This window comes from Phasianus colchicus, chromosome 7, assembly GCF_987193195.1.
Source record: "Phasianus colchicus chromosome 7, bPhaCol1.hap1.1, whole genome shotgun sequence".
Taxonomy (NCBI): Eukaryota; Metazoa; Chordata; class Aves; order Galliformes; family Phasianidae; genus Phasianus; species Phasianus colchicus.
In genome coordinates, this window is record NC_143442.1 from 35,554,205 (window position 1) to 35,570,802 (window position 16,598).

Consider the following 16,598-nt stretch of genomic DNA (forward strand, 5'->3'; position numbering starts at 1 on the left):
TGTTTGAGTTGGAAGGGACCTTTAAATATCATCTGGCTCAAACCCTCTGTGATGAACAGGGACAGCTACAGCACAATCAGGTGCTCAGAGCCCTTCCAGCCTGATCTTGGGTGTCTCCATGGACAGGGCATCCACCACCTCTCTGGGCAAGCTGTGCCAGTGCTTTACTACCCTTATTGTGAAAAATTCTTCCTTATATCCAGTTTAAATCTCTCCTCTTTTAGTTTGAAGCCATTTTCCCTTTTCCGGTCACAACAGACCCAGCTAAAGAGTCTGTCTCCTTCCTGTAGCTCCCCTCCAGATACTCAAAGGCCGCTCTCAGGTCTCCTTGCAGCTTCTCTTCTCCATGCTGAACAGCCCCAGCTCTCTCAGCTCCGCTCTTAGGGAAGGTGTTCCATCCCTTGGAGCATTTCTGTGGCCCTTCCCTGGACACGTTCTAACAGATCCCCATCTCTCCTGCACTGAGCACTCCCCATCTGGATGCAGTGCGGGTCTCACAGCACGGGTCTCACAGCACAGAGGGGCAGATCCCCTCCCTCCACACAGCTTTTGATGCAGTTGATACGGTTGGGTTTGGGCTGTGAGGGCTCAGTGCTGTCTCACGTCCAGCTGCCACCCACCAGCACCCCCAGGTCCTTTTCAGCGGGGCTGCGCTCCATCCTTACACCCCCCCCCCCCCAACTGATGCCATAACCCAGGTGCAATAGGCGATGCAGCTCCGTGAGCCGAGCAGTTCTGAAGGAGGAATCGTTAGCTGAGAGCCGCCTCCTCCGGCCGGGGAAAACCACCTTAACGCGGAGGCAGGAAGCGGCGGCGGGCACCAATCAGGCCGGGCTGGGGAAGGGAGGGCCGTGGCGGCGGCGGAGAGAAGGCCGCGATGTGAGCCGGCTGCCTGCGGGCGGATGGCCGAGGGCAGTCCTGCCGGCGGCGGGGCCGCCCCGAGCGGCGGTGGTGAAGCGGCGGGCGCCCTCAGCGCCCCGGGCGGGCCCGCAGGTAACGTGAGGGCGGGGAGAGCCGCGGGGAGGCCGCGCGGGGAAGCTCGGAAGCTGCGAGGGTCGGGGTTCCGAGCCGCCGCCTGCCGATGCGCTCAGCCCAACGCCGCTCTCTCCAGCGCAGGTCGGGATCTGAAGGAGTGGCTGAGGGAGCAGTTCTGCGACCACCCTCTGGAGCGCTGCGAGGACACCCGGCTACACGATGCAGCCTACGTGGGGGATCTGCCCACGTTGAAGAGCTTGCTGGAGGAGGAGAGCTTCCAGAGGTGAGGAGGCTGCTGAGTGAAAGACGCTGAGAGCTGGAGCGTGCACACAGAAGGGCAGCAGAGCTGCGATGGGCAGCAGCGCGAGTCTGATGGGGGAATGGGGTTGTTAGGTGTGGAGGAGAGGAGGCTCGGGAGACACCTCACTGCTCTCTAGAGCTGCGTGGAAAGAGGTTGTGGTGAGGCGGGGTCGGCCTCTTCTGCCAGGTAACAGTGGTAGGAGGGGAGCTGATGGCCTCAAGTTGCTCCAGAGGAGGTTCAGTGTGGATATTAGGAACAATTTCTTCTCAGAAAGAGCAATGAGGCAGTGGCACAGCTGCCCACAAAGGTGTTCCTGGCCTGTGGTGGAGGTGTCCCAGAGCTGTGGAGGTGTGGCACTGAGACACGTAGTTAGTGGGCACGGTGGGTTGGACTTAGTGATCTTAGAGGTCTTTTACAACATGAATGATTCTACGATTCTCTGATCCTCCGGGTCCTGCACTTTGGCCACAACAACCCCAGGTTTGGGGCTGAGCTGCTGGAAGACTGTGTAGAGGAAATGGACCTGGGGGTATTGATTGATGCTGGGCTGAACATGAGCCAGCAGTGTGCCTGGATTGCCAAGAAGGCCAGTGGCACATCCTGGCTTGCATCAGGAACGGTTCCTCCTTGCCAGCAGGAACATGGAAGTGATTGTACCCCTGTACTCAGCTCTGGTGAGGCCACATCTCGAGGGCTGTGTCCAGTTTTGGGCCCCACACTGCAAGAAAGAAATTGAGCGGGTTCAAAGAAGGGCGACAAAGCTGGTGAGGGGTCTGGAGCACAGGACTTATGAGGAGCAGATGAAGGAGCTGGGATTGTTCAGTCTGGAGAAGAGGAGGCTCAGGGGAGACCTTATTGCTCTCTATAACTACCTGAAGGGAGGTTGTAGTGAGCTGGGGGTCAGCCTCTTCTCTCATGTAACTGGTGATAGAACTAGAGGTAATGGCTTCAAGCTATGCCAGGGGAGATTTAGGCTGGACGTTAGGAAATACTACTTTTCTGAAAGAGTGGTCAGGCACTGCAATGGGCTGCCCAGGGAGGTGGTGGAGTCACCGACCCTGGAGGTGTTAAAGGAACATTTAGATTTTGTGTTGAGGGACATGGTTTAGTGAGTACTATTGGTGATGGGTGGATGGTTGGACTGGATGATCTTGAAGGTCTTTTCCAACCCTGGTTATTCTATGATTCACTCCCTCCTCCCCATAGCCTGCTCCTTTTGAACACCTTTCCCACTGATAGAAGTGCTGTGCTCTGTTTCGACAGGAGCTGTGTCTGGTGGGAGGCTGCCCTGCTCACATTTGAAATCAACCCTGTGTCAGTCTCACTGGAGGCAAATCTCAAGCCAGTTTGTGAACTTGCATTGTCCATGCACAAACTCTTTTTGGATCATGATGGAAATACAATACCATGAAAATAAGAGTCTACATATAATGAGAAAAACATACAAAAGGGGTTATAATCAGTTGTAAACCTGAAACACCCTATGTTACAAAATCTACCCAGTGCTGAGTCTCTGACCATGGGGATAGTTAATTAATTTTCCTGCAGTATGGAGAAAAATGCTTAGAGTGCACAATGTTTACTAGCCTTAAAAACTGTCATTTCAGCAAAAATTGAGAATGAGCCAACCCCTTTTTCTCTACCTAGGCAACTCTGCTGGGCCTCTTTGGTCCCTTGGTCTGAGATTTTGGCTTCCTTTTCATCATGCTGCAGGAGCAGGCAGCCCTTCAAGACAATGAGCTGACCAAGGTTTCTGCAGGAAACAGCAAAGTTTGGCAGGACCTGCAGCACCATCACACAGGTGGTGGAGTGAACAGAAAAATGTTGTGACTGTTGACAGAAAAATTCAGTGACTGTTGAACACAGTCACTGAATCATTAAGAGTGGAAAAGACCTCTAGGATGATCAAGTCCATCTGTTGACCCATCATCACCATGACCACTAATGTGGTACTGGATGTAAAGTGGAGATGCCCAAACCTGCTAGGGAGAACTTCTACAGGGTTTATTTTAATCCTCTTCCTAAAACATGTTTGAAGTAAAAAAAAAAAAAGGTGGTGGCATTGCTCTCTTAGCAAGTTGCCTTAAGTGCAGTGTATGAAAAGTGTTTTATCCTGTTCTTGTTATAGAGACCAGGACAGAGTGAGCTAGAAGAGCAAATCTACTACTGCTCTGGCTAAAGGGCACTTTGGCCAGCATGCAGTGGCCTTAAAGAAATCACTTTCTCTTGGCGTATTGCTTCTAAAAGAGTACTTGCAGGGATTTACAGGGAGTTGGGGACTGAGGCCTGGATATTTGAGATTTATGGGTCTAACCAGATCTGGATTACTGTACTGAGTGTGACAAGTAGTACACGTGATTTCAGAGGGGATCCAAGCAGCCTCCTGCCAGACAAGTCTTATATAATTTGAATAAAGCTCTTCTGACAATAGGCTCACAAGGATGCCAACGATCTATTTCTGCTGTTCTGTTTAACGTGGCATCTCTCTCCAAGCCAGCTCCTTTCTTGCTGGCAGGGCAGTGTTTGTACTGTTTTGAGCTTCCCTGGTTTTGCATTTATGTCATTCCATGGTGCCAGGCTGAGTGTGTGGGCATCCCAGCAGTGTGATAGAGATGTATGCCTGAGTTTCCATGCATTTCTCCTCCTATAGTCCTTTTCTGTTTTCCTGCTGCTTTGACAACCTTCTGCCACTTTTGAAGCAGCTTTAATTAAGCAGTTTTGGTCCCTAGCTCGGTCACTTCTAGTGGGGTCATCTCCCCATGGAAAGGGAGTAGAGGGAGGGGTTTCTTTGGTCATTTGGCTGAATTTTGAGGAAGGGTTTGTCCCTCATTGTGCATATGTGCAGTTCCTGACACAGCAGAGCTGCAGCAGAGCCCATAGTCCAGGCATGCCATATCTGCTACAGCCTGCTGCAGTGGAGACAGGCTATCGGCAGGAGCTTTTCAGAGCTGCTGTAAAGCCCCCAAAATGTGGAGGAAAACTTGAAGGGTGCTGTTTGGGCTCTCCTCTGGGGTAGGGGCGGGTGGGGTGGCAGAAGATGACCGGAGACCTCTTGACCCTATGTTTCTCACTAGCCGGATCAATGAGAAGTCGGTGTGGTGCTGCGGGTGGCTGCCCTGCACTCCTCTACGCATCGCTGCCACTGCTGGCCACGGCCCTTGTGTCGACTTCCTCCTCCAGAAAGGGGCTGAGATAGACCTGGTGGATGTGAAGGGGCAGACCGCCCTCTACGTGGCTGTGGTCAACGGGCACCTCGAGTGTGCCAAGATCCTGCTGGAAGCTGGAGCTGACCCCAATGGCAGCCGGCACCATCGCAGCACACCTGTCTACCATGCAGCGCGTGTGGGCCGGGCAGACATCCTCCGGGAGCTGATCAGGTGAGAAATATATCCTGGAGTTGATCCCGATGGGGTGGAGAATGGCTTTGCCTCGCTTTTCTTTTTCCCTTGGATCTTTCCATTATGCAGCTGGGGGTATCCATTTCTTTCTCACCTGCCTGCTTGGCAAAGCTGGACAAGAGGAGTGCTGTCGGGAGAAGTTCCTAAAAGGGTGTTAGGTGTCTTTCCCTTTGTTTGGGCCTGGTGACAGATCCTGTTTCTGTGTCCACCATCCACTATTCAGTCTTGCAGACCACCTTCCCCTCAGCTTCTGTCTTGACTGCTTGGTTCCTGCTACTCCCCAGTGGCCAGCTCCGCTCCCCTATTGCTCGTGGGATGGATCACCCACCCAACCAGAAAGCTTAGTTCTGCTGCTCTAAACACTTTCTGTCCTTGGGAACAAAGGCAGCACAGTTTGTTCTTGGCTGCCAGGCACATGCCCATCAGTAGGACACTCTCCATGCCCCACTCCAGCAGGGAGTAGGCTCAGGGTCCAGCAGAAGGCTGTGTAAGCTTGAGTTTCCTTCCTTTGGCATGCCGTGGTACTTCCTGTCTTCTAAATTGGAAGCTGTTTGCACAAGGGACCATGCTGAGCAACTATATGAGCCTTTGATGCCAAATAATAGTGGATTATAGGGGGGAAATACAGGCTGTAGAAAGGGGTAGTAAAAGAACAGAAAGTTTATTTGGATTCACAGAGAAACACTCTCCAAGGAATCCCTTCAATGGCTGTAACTGCTAGAAAATAACAGCAGAAAGGAATTTTGCTTGTGGGCAAATTAATTTTCACACAGTGCAGCTTTAAGGAAGCTGAGAAGTAGAAAGAAGGAGGGAAACTCTTCCTACTCCTGCAAACTGAGAGAAAGATGTCACATTGCCACACGCTTGCTGGTACGGGGTACATTATTACATATTGCATTCCCCAGAGTCTCCCCTGATGTCCAGTAAGGCAGGGTGAAATGTAGCAAATGGTATTTCAGCACATGGAGAGCTGATGCATTGATTTATATGTCTGCTCCTCGGGATACCTTGCCAGCAATATTAAAAGCAAGATTTTGGAAAACTTTCAGGATTAAAAATTAACTGGAGTTTGTCCAATACCTTTTTATTAGATGATGTCTCTCCCAGGGCTGCTAAGCTAATACTAAATTGTCAGATTGCCCAAAATTTCCACTATCTCGGAGTACAGATTTCATAGATCTCTTCAGAGTTGCTTGCTTTAAAATGCAGTCTTATGTTACAGAGCTCACTCAGAGATTTTCAGAAATGTTGCTCTAAAGGATCTGGCAGAAGAAACGCGATGAGGAAGACGCTTTTACTGAGATATGAGAAAATATTTCAGAATATTCAGCTTGAGAGAGCCTCAGTGTTCTGAAATGAAAGCCCAACCAGTCAAGCTTACTGCAGGTGTCCAAACATAACTTGCTTCAATTTTCGTAATCATAAGGCAGCACAGCCAGGATTCCTGAATCCTGCCACAATTACTATACCAGCTAAGCAAGCAGTAATTGAAATTGTCTCCACTAATAGTAAATACACACGTAGCTATGGAATGGAGATCCATTTTATAAGACAACTGGCAGAAATATTTGCAGTTGTATTTCCAAGGTATAGATTACTTTCCTAACAGCTTGTTATGTGATCGTGCTATGATGGGATCGACCATCATACTGTATTTGCAGCACCACTGAGGGATGACCTCAGGATGAGAAGGTCCTTCTGCTGCACTAAAAGCAGCAAAAAAGCAATCTGACAAATCCCACCAGTGCCTCAGACAGGTACCTGACTCTGAAACAGCAGAATTTCATGTTTTGGGGAAGCGGGGGACTGAGAATGAGAACGTTGACAGCATTAATGAAAAGGGATTAAGACTGAAATGAGAGTCAGACTGCTGTGTGGTCAGAACCATGGCCACAGAAGGCAGTGGCCCCGTAGCCATCCTGTGAATGTCCCATAGTAGCACAAATGATCCCATTCAAATGCTTGTGTAGTCTGATTTTAAGTGATTTCTGTATCTATAGGGAACATGTGTGATTGCCTGTGCAAAACAGACACGTTTTCTTATTTTGCCCTCAATACTTCAAGAAAGCATAAAGTGATGCAAATTCAGCAAATTCTCCAGAAGATGGGAGTGTCCCATTAAAGTGCAGTGAACTGCGAAGCAAAGCTTGGTGCTGTGGCTCTAATGACTCTCAGTAGTGTCATTACTGCCTAGCTCCAATTTTTTCTTGCTTTTATCTACCCTATAGATCTCCTGAGCTCTTAGCCAAGATCCTCATGCTCGGGAGATCTTGTGCGTTGGGGTAAAATCACCTTGCATGCCCTTTGCAGCTCTCAGACAGGTTTCCCCAGCCCTTGTTCTCTATGTGCTTAATTTAAATGAGACGTAGAGTTGTCCAACATTCCAACTTGGAAGGGACCCATTGGAAGGGGTCTTCACATCCAATTTGACTATTCCTATCCTCTGAACTGAAGTGTTTGGCTAAGTATTTAATGGGTAGAGACCAGTCTCTACTGGGATCAGCAAGAGACATGCTTGCAGTGAGGAAGAATTTGTCCCCACGTGGTTTCCTTATTTGTTTTTTATTAACTGCAGAAAGGAGTATTGTGTGCTATATAGGAAGACAAAAAATCTAGTTCTCTGAGTGCTTGATTTGCAATTTTGAGAGGGGGGACTGGTGACTGAAGGAATGTCTTTTTCCTATGTGGGAAAGAAACAGGGCTTTGCTTGATCTCTAATACTGCAATTAAAACTGGTTACACCTCAGGGGATTGTATTGTCTTCTTCCTTGTTCCAGCCCAAGCTGCACGTGAAGCAGATGGGGAGCTGTGCTGTCCCACTGCTTGGGTGTTACCCAGCCTGGGGGAAATCAATGCTCGTTTCTACAGTCTCCTATTTGTGCTGCATTACCATTTTTTGAATTCCATGCTTTTCTAGAGCGTGACACCTGACCCTTTTGCTCCCATTTTTTTGGCTGTTTCCTTCATTTCCTCCAAACAAACAAACAAACAAACCAAAAAAACCCAAAACAAAAATAAAAGGAATCAAAGCCAATACGCCCTGTTCTCTGTTCTTTCAAACTTACAGCCACCTGTACTCCCAGAAAAAAATTATGCCACTGATGTTACTTTCTATACCATGATGATGCTGATTGCCTTTGAGCTGAGCTGTAGCCTCCTTGCCTGCCTTTACACCACAGCAAGATGGCACCTACTTTGCTTTGGCCAAAGGGCTTATGAAGCAGTTGAGAGACATGACCCCGTGTAGCAAATATGTGAAGTATTAACTTTCCTCTGCGGTAGCTTGAGGCCTGAGCCATTTGCAAAAGACTTGAGAGGTTTTCTGTTGCAGCTTCTGGAGGTCCCTGCTTCAGTACCCAGAGTGCTGGCCAGTGAACTGTAATCTCTTATGCAATGTCTCACGTTATATATAACCTGTAAATTGAGCCATACAGGATGGATGGGGAGAACAGAACGTCTGGCAACAGTTATTTTATATTTTTCTAGTTTCTTACACGCTTAGAATTGGCCGATACCTCCCATCAACTGAGATGAGCACTAGAGAAAAGGTCTTTCTTTGACTTGGATGGGATTTTTGATGGGATTTCAACCATCCAAGTTTCTTTGGGAGCAGGATTTATCATATGTGTTTCACTGCTGAGCACTAATTACTGTTTCCATTTCCCTGCTGTTTGTGACAGGCAGATCAATCGCTTGCATTGCTTTTTGGCCTGTTTTATACTGGTGGGGAAGTTACTTCACTGCATCTCTTCAACTGAGTCATTTGGAAACATCCCCTGCTTCCCAGCCAGCCCATTAGCATCCAACATTACATGCTGCTGGCTCAGGGCTGAGCTGTTCCTTGTGCCAAAGCTGTGCTTGGCATATCCTTCAGGAGGGTAAGGGAAGGTGTCCCTCAGCCTTCTCTGTCTTGAGCCTGGGCTATTTCTGGCAGCAGGACAGCTTTGCTTCTTGAAGATCAGACCATACTAGATATGACATCCCTGCTTCTGTACTAAGCCTGTCCCTGGAAGAGAGGCATTACAAAAAGGTCCCCTGAATTAACTTTGAACGTACATGGGTGAAATTGCATTAAGTCCACTTGCAGACACCCTTCTTCTTCTGAACCAGCGTGGCCTTAATTTGATTTTTTTTCCCGTACTTTGGGGGTAAGCGTGGGTGGAAGATGGGTGGTGGGCTCAGATGAACCAAGGACAGGCAGCCCACATGGTTGTTGGTCCTCTCGGTGTCCTCTGCCTTCCTCATGGCCATTTTGTGCCCTTGGGCTACCAGTCATCCTGATGTTGCCCTTCTTTCCAAATGGTTACTACTCTCCCTTTTAGATATGGTGCAGATGTGGATGTGAATCACCACCTCGCTTCTCGGGTCTCCAGCCCCTCCTTGCGACCCCTCACCACACTTGTGGTCTGTCCACTATACATCAGTGCTGCCTACCACAACCTTCAGTGTTTCCGGCTGCTGCTCCAGGCTGGAGCCAACCCAGATTTTAATTGCCGTGGGCCAATCAACATCCAAGGCTTCTCTCGGGGCTCACCGGTGTGTGTGATGGACGCTGTCCTGCGGCATGGCTGTGATGCGGCGTTCATCCACCTCTTGATTGACTTTGGAGCCAACCTGAACCTGGTGAAGGTGGAGGCCTTGGAATTTGACTCCACGGGGAGGGTCAAAGTCAACCCTGAGGCTCTGCAAGTCTTCAAAGAAGCACGAGGTAAGTGGCTTTGAGTTACTGTGGTGACTGGTTTTATCGAGCTCTAGATTCAGGAGAATTTCTTGGCACTGACAGCTCAATGGCCCCCTTGTTCCCAGCTAGACTCCCTGTTTTTCTCTTGTTGCTTTTTGTGTTTTTCGCCTTCTGTTTTCCTTCTTGTATCCTTGAGCTCCCAGTGATCCCTGTCTCCTCAGCCCAGCCTCTGTAATTTTACTTTCTAAAATCTTTCTCCCAGCTCTTTTCCATTGCCTGCTGTTGTCCTCAGGTGCCTAAGGGAAGGTTAGGATGGTATTGTAGCAGGGATTTGGGTTTGCAAACCACAGGCAGGTGTATCCTGTTGGACCCAGTTCTCCAAAGCCGTATAGATGTGTCCTCACTGTTCTTGAGTGACCCTGTGCTCAAGGGTTAGTTGTGTCTGCGCAGGCTTCTTGGGAAATAAAGATGCAGTGGTGGCAGTAAAAGGGGAAAAAAAGGAACTAAAATGGTGGAAAATGGTGGAAGAAAGTGGGGAAGGAAATGAGTTACAGAAGTAAGCCTTAGCCTCCAGTCCAAACTTGCCTTAATTTATCTGATATTTCTTTCTTTTATAACAAACGTGGCATCACTTCAGTGTGCACCCTACTTTCAACAAGAGCAGCACCTCATAAAGCCATCAGGCTCACCTGGTAAAGGCCAGGGTTTTGTACCAGAGTCCAGAGTGGGGTTTCCTTCTTGAACTCCAGACCAGAGAAATTGAAAAGAATTTTGGGATGTGGGATCCAATTCCCAGGCTCCACCCCAAAGTTATTCAGCTTTGCACATGCTTTTTTCAAACCTGCCTAGACTTTTGCTGAGAGGAGCCACAAATACAGAGCAAGTGGTTTCCATTAAACCTGTTTTTAGGAGGCAAATGGGACTCCTTGGGTAGAACATGCTGGATAATGGAGGGATACCCAGGAGAGCCTGAGTATCCTGAATCAACATGGATGCCACCATCCTCTTATCTCTGTGATGGAAGAGTTCACCATGAACTCAATGGAAGCCATCAGAGGAAATCTGTGATAAGACCTGAGCTGAACATCAGTGCTGTTGATTCTCAGGGGGTAATTTAGTGCAAAAAGAAAGTCCACATCTTTTTAAAATGATTGGATTAGCATAAAGTCTCTCACAGCCTTGCTTGGTGTGGATTGGGCAGTGATCTTTTGAACCTTCTCTGGCAGGAACTCGCTCTGTAGCCACAACCCCTTGCAGTTGCCCTTTTTACCCTTCCAAACTGCCTGTGTGGCAGCTGTGATTGCTCCAAATCCTTGGCCAAAAGGTTTGGCCTCCTCGTAGGGAGGATTTGTGCATACTCAGCTCTCCTGCACTGCCTTCGTGTTGCTGTGCAGGTCGTAGCCTCAGCATTTGGAAGGGGTAAATGGCTCCTCCGCTGCCAACCGTAGCTCTGCACAATTTACATGCTGTTATCTTCCTCCATCTGTCCCTCAACAGTTCCTCTCTGCTTTCTTTATTGCAGGCCGCGCCCGGAGCCTGTTGTCTCTCTGCCGCATAGCTGTACGAAGAATACTTGGCAAATCTCGTCTGGATCTGATCCATATCCTTCCAGTCCCAGACCCCATTAAACAATTTTTACTTCATGAACACAGTTAAAGGGCAACCAGCTGCTTTCTGGGACAGTTTGATTTGCTAAACGAGTGAGTTGACAAAGCCAGGTGCCAATTCTAGCCCTTTGCCCCCAGAGAAATACTGGTTTGCTCATGGAATGCACATAATTCCCTGCCCCTGTGGGTTTCCCCTCCAGATTAGGGTGCAATGATTTTGTGTGTCTACACTTAAGCTGCCAGTTATCTCACTGGTGATTTGTTTGCAACTGGTCGGGCAGTGAGGTCACAAGTGTGTGTGGCTGTTACATGAGCAAACACAGTATATCCCATAGCTGTTAGCATATGTCTGTTTGTTACGACTCTACCTCTGTTATTGCTCCGTGTTACACACACCTTGGGTCTCAGAGGCACTTTTGTGTGGCAAATGTTCCTGTATTTAAGCCTTTCATTTTCCTACAGTGTGCAAGGAAGTCTCTCCTTGCCTTGGTAAGGGGATTACAGCAGCACTGTTCTCCCTCTGCTGTCAGTACCTGGCCTTTCTCTTCCCTGTGGAGTTTGTGGTTGCTGCTGTAAAAGTGGGTATATTTTCTTCTGTCCTCTTCTGGTGTGAAATGCATCAAGTTTCCTGTCCAGTGCTGTGCATTACTTGGAGAATTGTATCCGTGTCTCTACGTGCTGCAAGGTAGCTGCTGACTTGGCTTTCTTCCTCCAGAGGCCCCGTTGCACAGATGGGAGAGTAGCAGAATGTGTAATCCTATCCCATCTGAGTCGTTTCTACAGACCACCAGATCTGCTGTGGCACGTTAGCTCGCCTTCCAGCACTATGATGGATGAGGCAAGGGTTGGCCAGTCCTCCTCCCAACTGCCCAGGACACTGCTGTACCACAAATGAGAAGATACGGAGAGAAGAGGAAATGGTATTTTCATCCATGGAAACTGAATAGTACAGAGTTCATTGCAGGGATGATGTGATTGATCCCTGTGGTTCAGTCACTGCTGCAGTGGTGGTGAGTCAAGGACTGTGATACTCAGACGAAGACAGAATGTGAACTTGAAAGATTTCTAGGGTACTTTCTGGAAAAGCAATGACCAAACTCAACCGTTCACTGTAAAATTGGTTTGAATATTTGAGAATGACCAAGAATGACCAGGAGTGGAGGGGCTGCTAAATTAAATTGTTGTCTTGCAGTGCTGGATAGTGGTTGATGCAATGGCTGTGAATATATCTGTGTGATTATGAAGAAAAAGATAACAAAAATTATCTGTAGACTGCCTTGCTATATTCCAGTGATTGTGACCTTACTGAAGGCCCAGTAAAGTAGGTGACAATGCAGAGCACATAGAAATTCCTACCTACCTTTTACTCCTTACCTCACAGAAGCATGACCAGATAAATCCACCTAACAGGCCTTTTTGTTTGATCCTGCTTCTCTCAGCACTGTAGAGGAGGGAGAAGAAAGGACTTTTTATCTTTTATCAAGGAATTAGGAGGTAGCATGATTCTGAATGAAGTAGAGCCTGTGCCAGCAGTGTTTTACCCTGAATGAGTGCTCTGCTATTAGATACTCCTTGAGTTGCTGCGCACTTCAGATCAGTTGCTGAAGGAGGAGTAAGTTGCATGTCTTTTAGTTGGAGATACCTGCTTACAAATACCTAAAGAAAGAGCAGAAAGGTGAATAGGGTGTAGCACTTGTTTATGAAATGCTTTTTTCCAGACGCATCAGTGACTGCAAACTCACAGCTCAGTTCCTGAGATATTTTTTATGGTGGAGTTTGATAAGCAACAGTGAACTTCTTTGTATGTTTTTATTATCTGCTGAAGCATCTTTCTGAGATGCTTTTGCAGAAGGAGGGAGGGCAGGAAGAAATGGAGACGCTTGATTGTTTCCTTTTATTTCTGTTCCATGCCTGGGCCTGGAAGAGCAGTCAGGTGGCCTTGTACATTGCTCTGCTCACTTATTTTAGGATAAGGAGGCAAGATTTGCATTACTGAGCATTACACTGTTGAGAAAAGGCTGAAATGCAATGGTCACACTCACTCACTGTTCAGACACTTTCAGAAATCCTCATCAGATGAGATATAATGGCAAGGATGTATAGCTATGGGCATGCTTTCAAGGTGAGAAGGCAGCAGTATTGCATTGTTTCCTTTTCAGGCTTGCAGATGGTTTAGGTTTTCACCGTACGGGAGGCCAGGGCAGTCCATGAGCATTTTGCCTGAGAGTTGTGTGCCTGCTTTATGGAAGTGTTAACATGCCTGAAAGATGCAGGCAGGTTGTAAAGCCGCTTGTCACCTTGCTGGTAGAACCATAATGTTTTGCAGGAGCACGGACCAAACATATTCTCTAGCCCAAGTGTATAGAGGCAGAAAATGAGGGAGGATGTTTAGAGAAAATGCCATGGCAACAGCTTCTTTGGGCCGTCTTTTTCAGTCCGATTTTTACTTCTTCACATAGTTTTGCAAACCACTCACACATTAGTGCCTTTTGGGAGAAAGTAGCTGGATAGAGGTGGAAGGCACGTGCTCCTCTGGGGAGGCATAACAAACAACTCAGTGCACAATGTTACTAGAGTGTATAGGTAATGCTAAGCCTCTGCGGATATATCTGTTACAAGTTTCATTACAGCTGCCTTCTGTATTTGATCTGTTGACTGTTGTGCCCTTGATTGACACTGTCCTACATCCCTCCTATGGATAGTCAGCCAGTGAAGTCTTATCCAGGCCAACAATTGCAGCCATCCTTCTGAGCTCCCTGCCATGGGAGTGGGAGTTGGAAAAGCACTCTTTCCATGGACTGTCAGTAAGTGGTACTGATAGGATTCCTTAGTTGGTCCTGTTGGTAAGCTCAAGCTATGCTGAGGGGTGGGGGCTTCCACCTCAGTTACCCATTCTTTATTTATCATTTGAAGTACAATAATCACGATGCTCTAACAGCGTGCTGAACTTTGTGCATAGGGGTAGTCCTTTTGACCTCAAGTTTAAAGACTATATGGGTCTTCAAATCCAACCTGTGTGCAGTCCAAAGTATTCCCCTAACTGTGAATGCCTCAAGTCCCTGAGCCCAGTGGATCAAAGGATGGTTCCCACACTCCTATAGCAAACAAGCTTAAAGTTCAACAAGCACTTGGGTGTCTGCACAGTCAAACCTTGGAAGTGCAGGAGTGCATCTGCCATCTTAACTGATGGACTGTGCCTCCTGCCAAGGTTTCAGTCTTAAAGTTGAGTGAACTACCTTTTTGAGGGACTGAAGAGAGTCCAGTGCTTGAGAACAGCTCACGTAACATTAAGCTGTAAGTGTGAAGGCTGCTGCTGGAGTAGTCCTTGTGGACATTTGTTGCTAGGCAACATAAACCCATTTTTGCCTGGATGAAATGGTTTAATACACAGAATATCTGCAATTTTCATTGTAATAATGAATCTCAAATTAGATTTATGATGTCCTGCAGGGCAACAGCACATATCCTCTGGCTGTCCCTGTCCCTTTAAACCCAGTAAACAATAGTCTTCCAATACGAAATCTGAGTAATAATATGCATATCTTATGTTTTCACACTGTATAAGTGACATTTATTTTTGCCTTAATTCAGACTTTACCATTTCCTCCTATGTAGCAATGCATTTTTTATACAAGTATTATTTTCCATGCAGTCTGGGAGGCATCCTCAGATAACATGAATAACAAGTGAGATGTGGGAAATTGAACAGTTGTGCAGTGTGCATCCCCTCCACTGAAGAATGCCTTTTATATTTGTGCATAATGTATGAAGTGTGCATTGTGTGGCCTTGCTGTAAGTACTGGGTGGGATGAGATTTGGAAAATGGTTAAAGAACTGAAGCAGATCTGGAATAAGCAAAGATATACAAAGGAGTCTTGTAGGCTTTCTTCTTTGTTGTATAGGGACTTTTGAGAGCATGAAATGCTGGTAGCTGGCGTAATACCCAAATGTAACTTCCTGTCATTTGGGAGTTGTGCAAATGGCAGAATGGAATCTACCAGGTTGCAGTGTTCGTTGGTTTGTTTGGTTTTTTTTCTCCTTCCCTTATTCAAATATAGCACTTTTTACACCAGAACTGGCCTTTGAGGTGCAGCACCTCTTAAGCCCTTGTTCCATTGAAGAAAGGAATCCAGGGACCTGCCCAGCACAAAGCAGAGGTGACAGCCAAGAGCGCTGCTTCAAGGAACACTATTCAGTGCTCCTTTCTTTTGCCCAGGGTAGAATGATTGTGCACAGCAGTAAGATTTGATCCAAGAGCAGATAGGAGATATCTGTGGTGGGTCTGTGTGTAGCTAAATAAAGATGTTCCAGTGCAAGAGCTTGGCTGTGTGCCTAATCATTTACCTCGCCATGGGAAGGGGAAATGCTTCTATGTATTTCCTAATATTCCTAAACCTGAATTATTTCCTGGTTTTCCTACTCCTGAATCCAGCTGACTCCTCAGCCTGTTTTGTAGCCACTGGAGGGGGCCGGAGAACCATGCTTCCTGCAAGTGGGTTACAGCCAGAGGCTGAGAAGTGGTTTCCTGTACCATTGTCACCCCTGGACAGTTTTCAAGAGGGATGTGGAAACCAAATCAAACCGTAGCCCATCGGGGATGTGCAGAGCAAACAGCTCTCAGGAGCATCTCCGCCACCAATCCTCATTCACGAGCTCACATCCTCAGCATTGCTGACCTGCCCTTTCCTTGGAATGCCATGGCAGCACTGTCACTCCTGCTGCTTTGGGCAGCCCACAGGTCTTGTCTGTCCACCTGGTCCTTCAAAATATACCGAAGAAGGCTCTTCAGACCTCTAGTTTCTGCTTTATTTGGGTCCATCTCTGGAAATCTAGCTCCTCAGATTATCCTGGCATGGAAGTACTCTGAAGGCAGTGTAATTCTTCAGAGCGTTTTGGTTCTTGTAACTTGGCCTTTTCTGATATTTTCATTGGGAAACTCCCTACAAGTTCAAGCTGCAAGCACTTCTGCTGGGTGTGCTCTTCCTTCTAGGGATTAGCAGATGTAGTGCGGTCTATCTGTCACACCTGGATAGCTTGCATTCTTTAGGTGGTACAAGGAGAGTTGTGGGTACTTAGTCTCTATAGCTGTCTCCAATCAAGGATGCCAGTCTGTTTTTTAGGATTCCTGCCGTTTCCACTTCCTAGCTGATGCCAAAATTTCCTCTAAAGGCAAAAAGAGGAAGAAAATGATGAAATGATTTGGAATTATGGTGGTGGTGGATCAAAACAAAGCCAAACGAACCCTGATCTGAAATTCTAAAACTCACAACCAACCTCTATATTGCTGTAATTCAGAAGTGGCTCCTTCCTGTGCCCCAACATGAAGCTTATGTTGTGGCTGTCCCAATTGAGTGCCCATAACCCTCCTGGGGAATAGGTCAGCAACTATCTCCGTGCTGCAGCTTGGAAAGAACTGGAGATTTATTGTTGCTGGGGAGAGATCCGAGCTGCAAATGCCAGCCTGATAAATGTGGAATTGTTTAAAGGGCTGTTGGACTCAAGCCCTGAATTTGTGTGCTGTAAACCTGTCCTCTCTTGGTCGTCTCTCTGGAGGAGACAGGATGAGGTTTTTGGTCACCTCTCATTGAATTTCTTGTATTTCTGGGGAGAAGAGCCCATCTGAGAGCCTGCCCTTG

General features: G+C 47.5%; 1 protein-coding gene across 1 annotated transcript; it reads left to right on the plus strand.

Moving 5' to 3' along the window:
- Positions 1-379: 379 nt before the first annotated feature.
- On the plus strand, positions 380-15,280 carry ASB1 (ankyrin repeat and SOCS box containing 1). Its single transcript, XM_090144548.1, has 6 exons — positions 380-993; positions 1,117-1,258; positions 4,351-4,653; positions 8,997-9,382; positions 10,878-11,055; positions 11,678-15,280. The coding sequence occupies exons 1-5, from the start codon at positions 903-905 to the stop codon at positions 11,009-11,011; spliced, it is 1,056 nt and encodes a 351-aa protein (XP_090000674.1). The 5' UTR covers positions 380-902; the 3' UTR covers positions 11,012-11,055; positions 11,678-15,280.
- Positions 15,281-16,598: the final 1,318 nt, after the last annotated feature.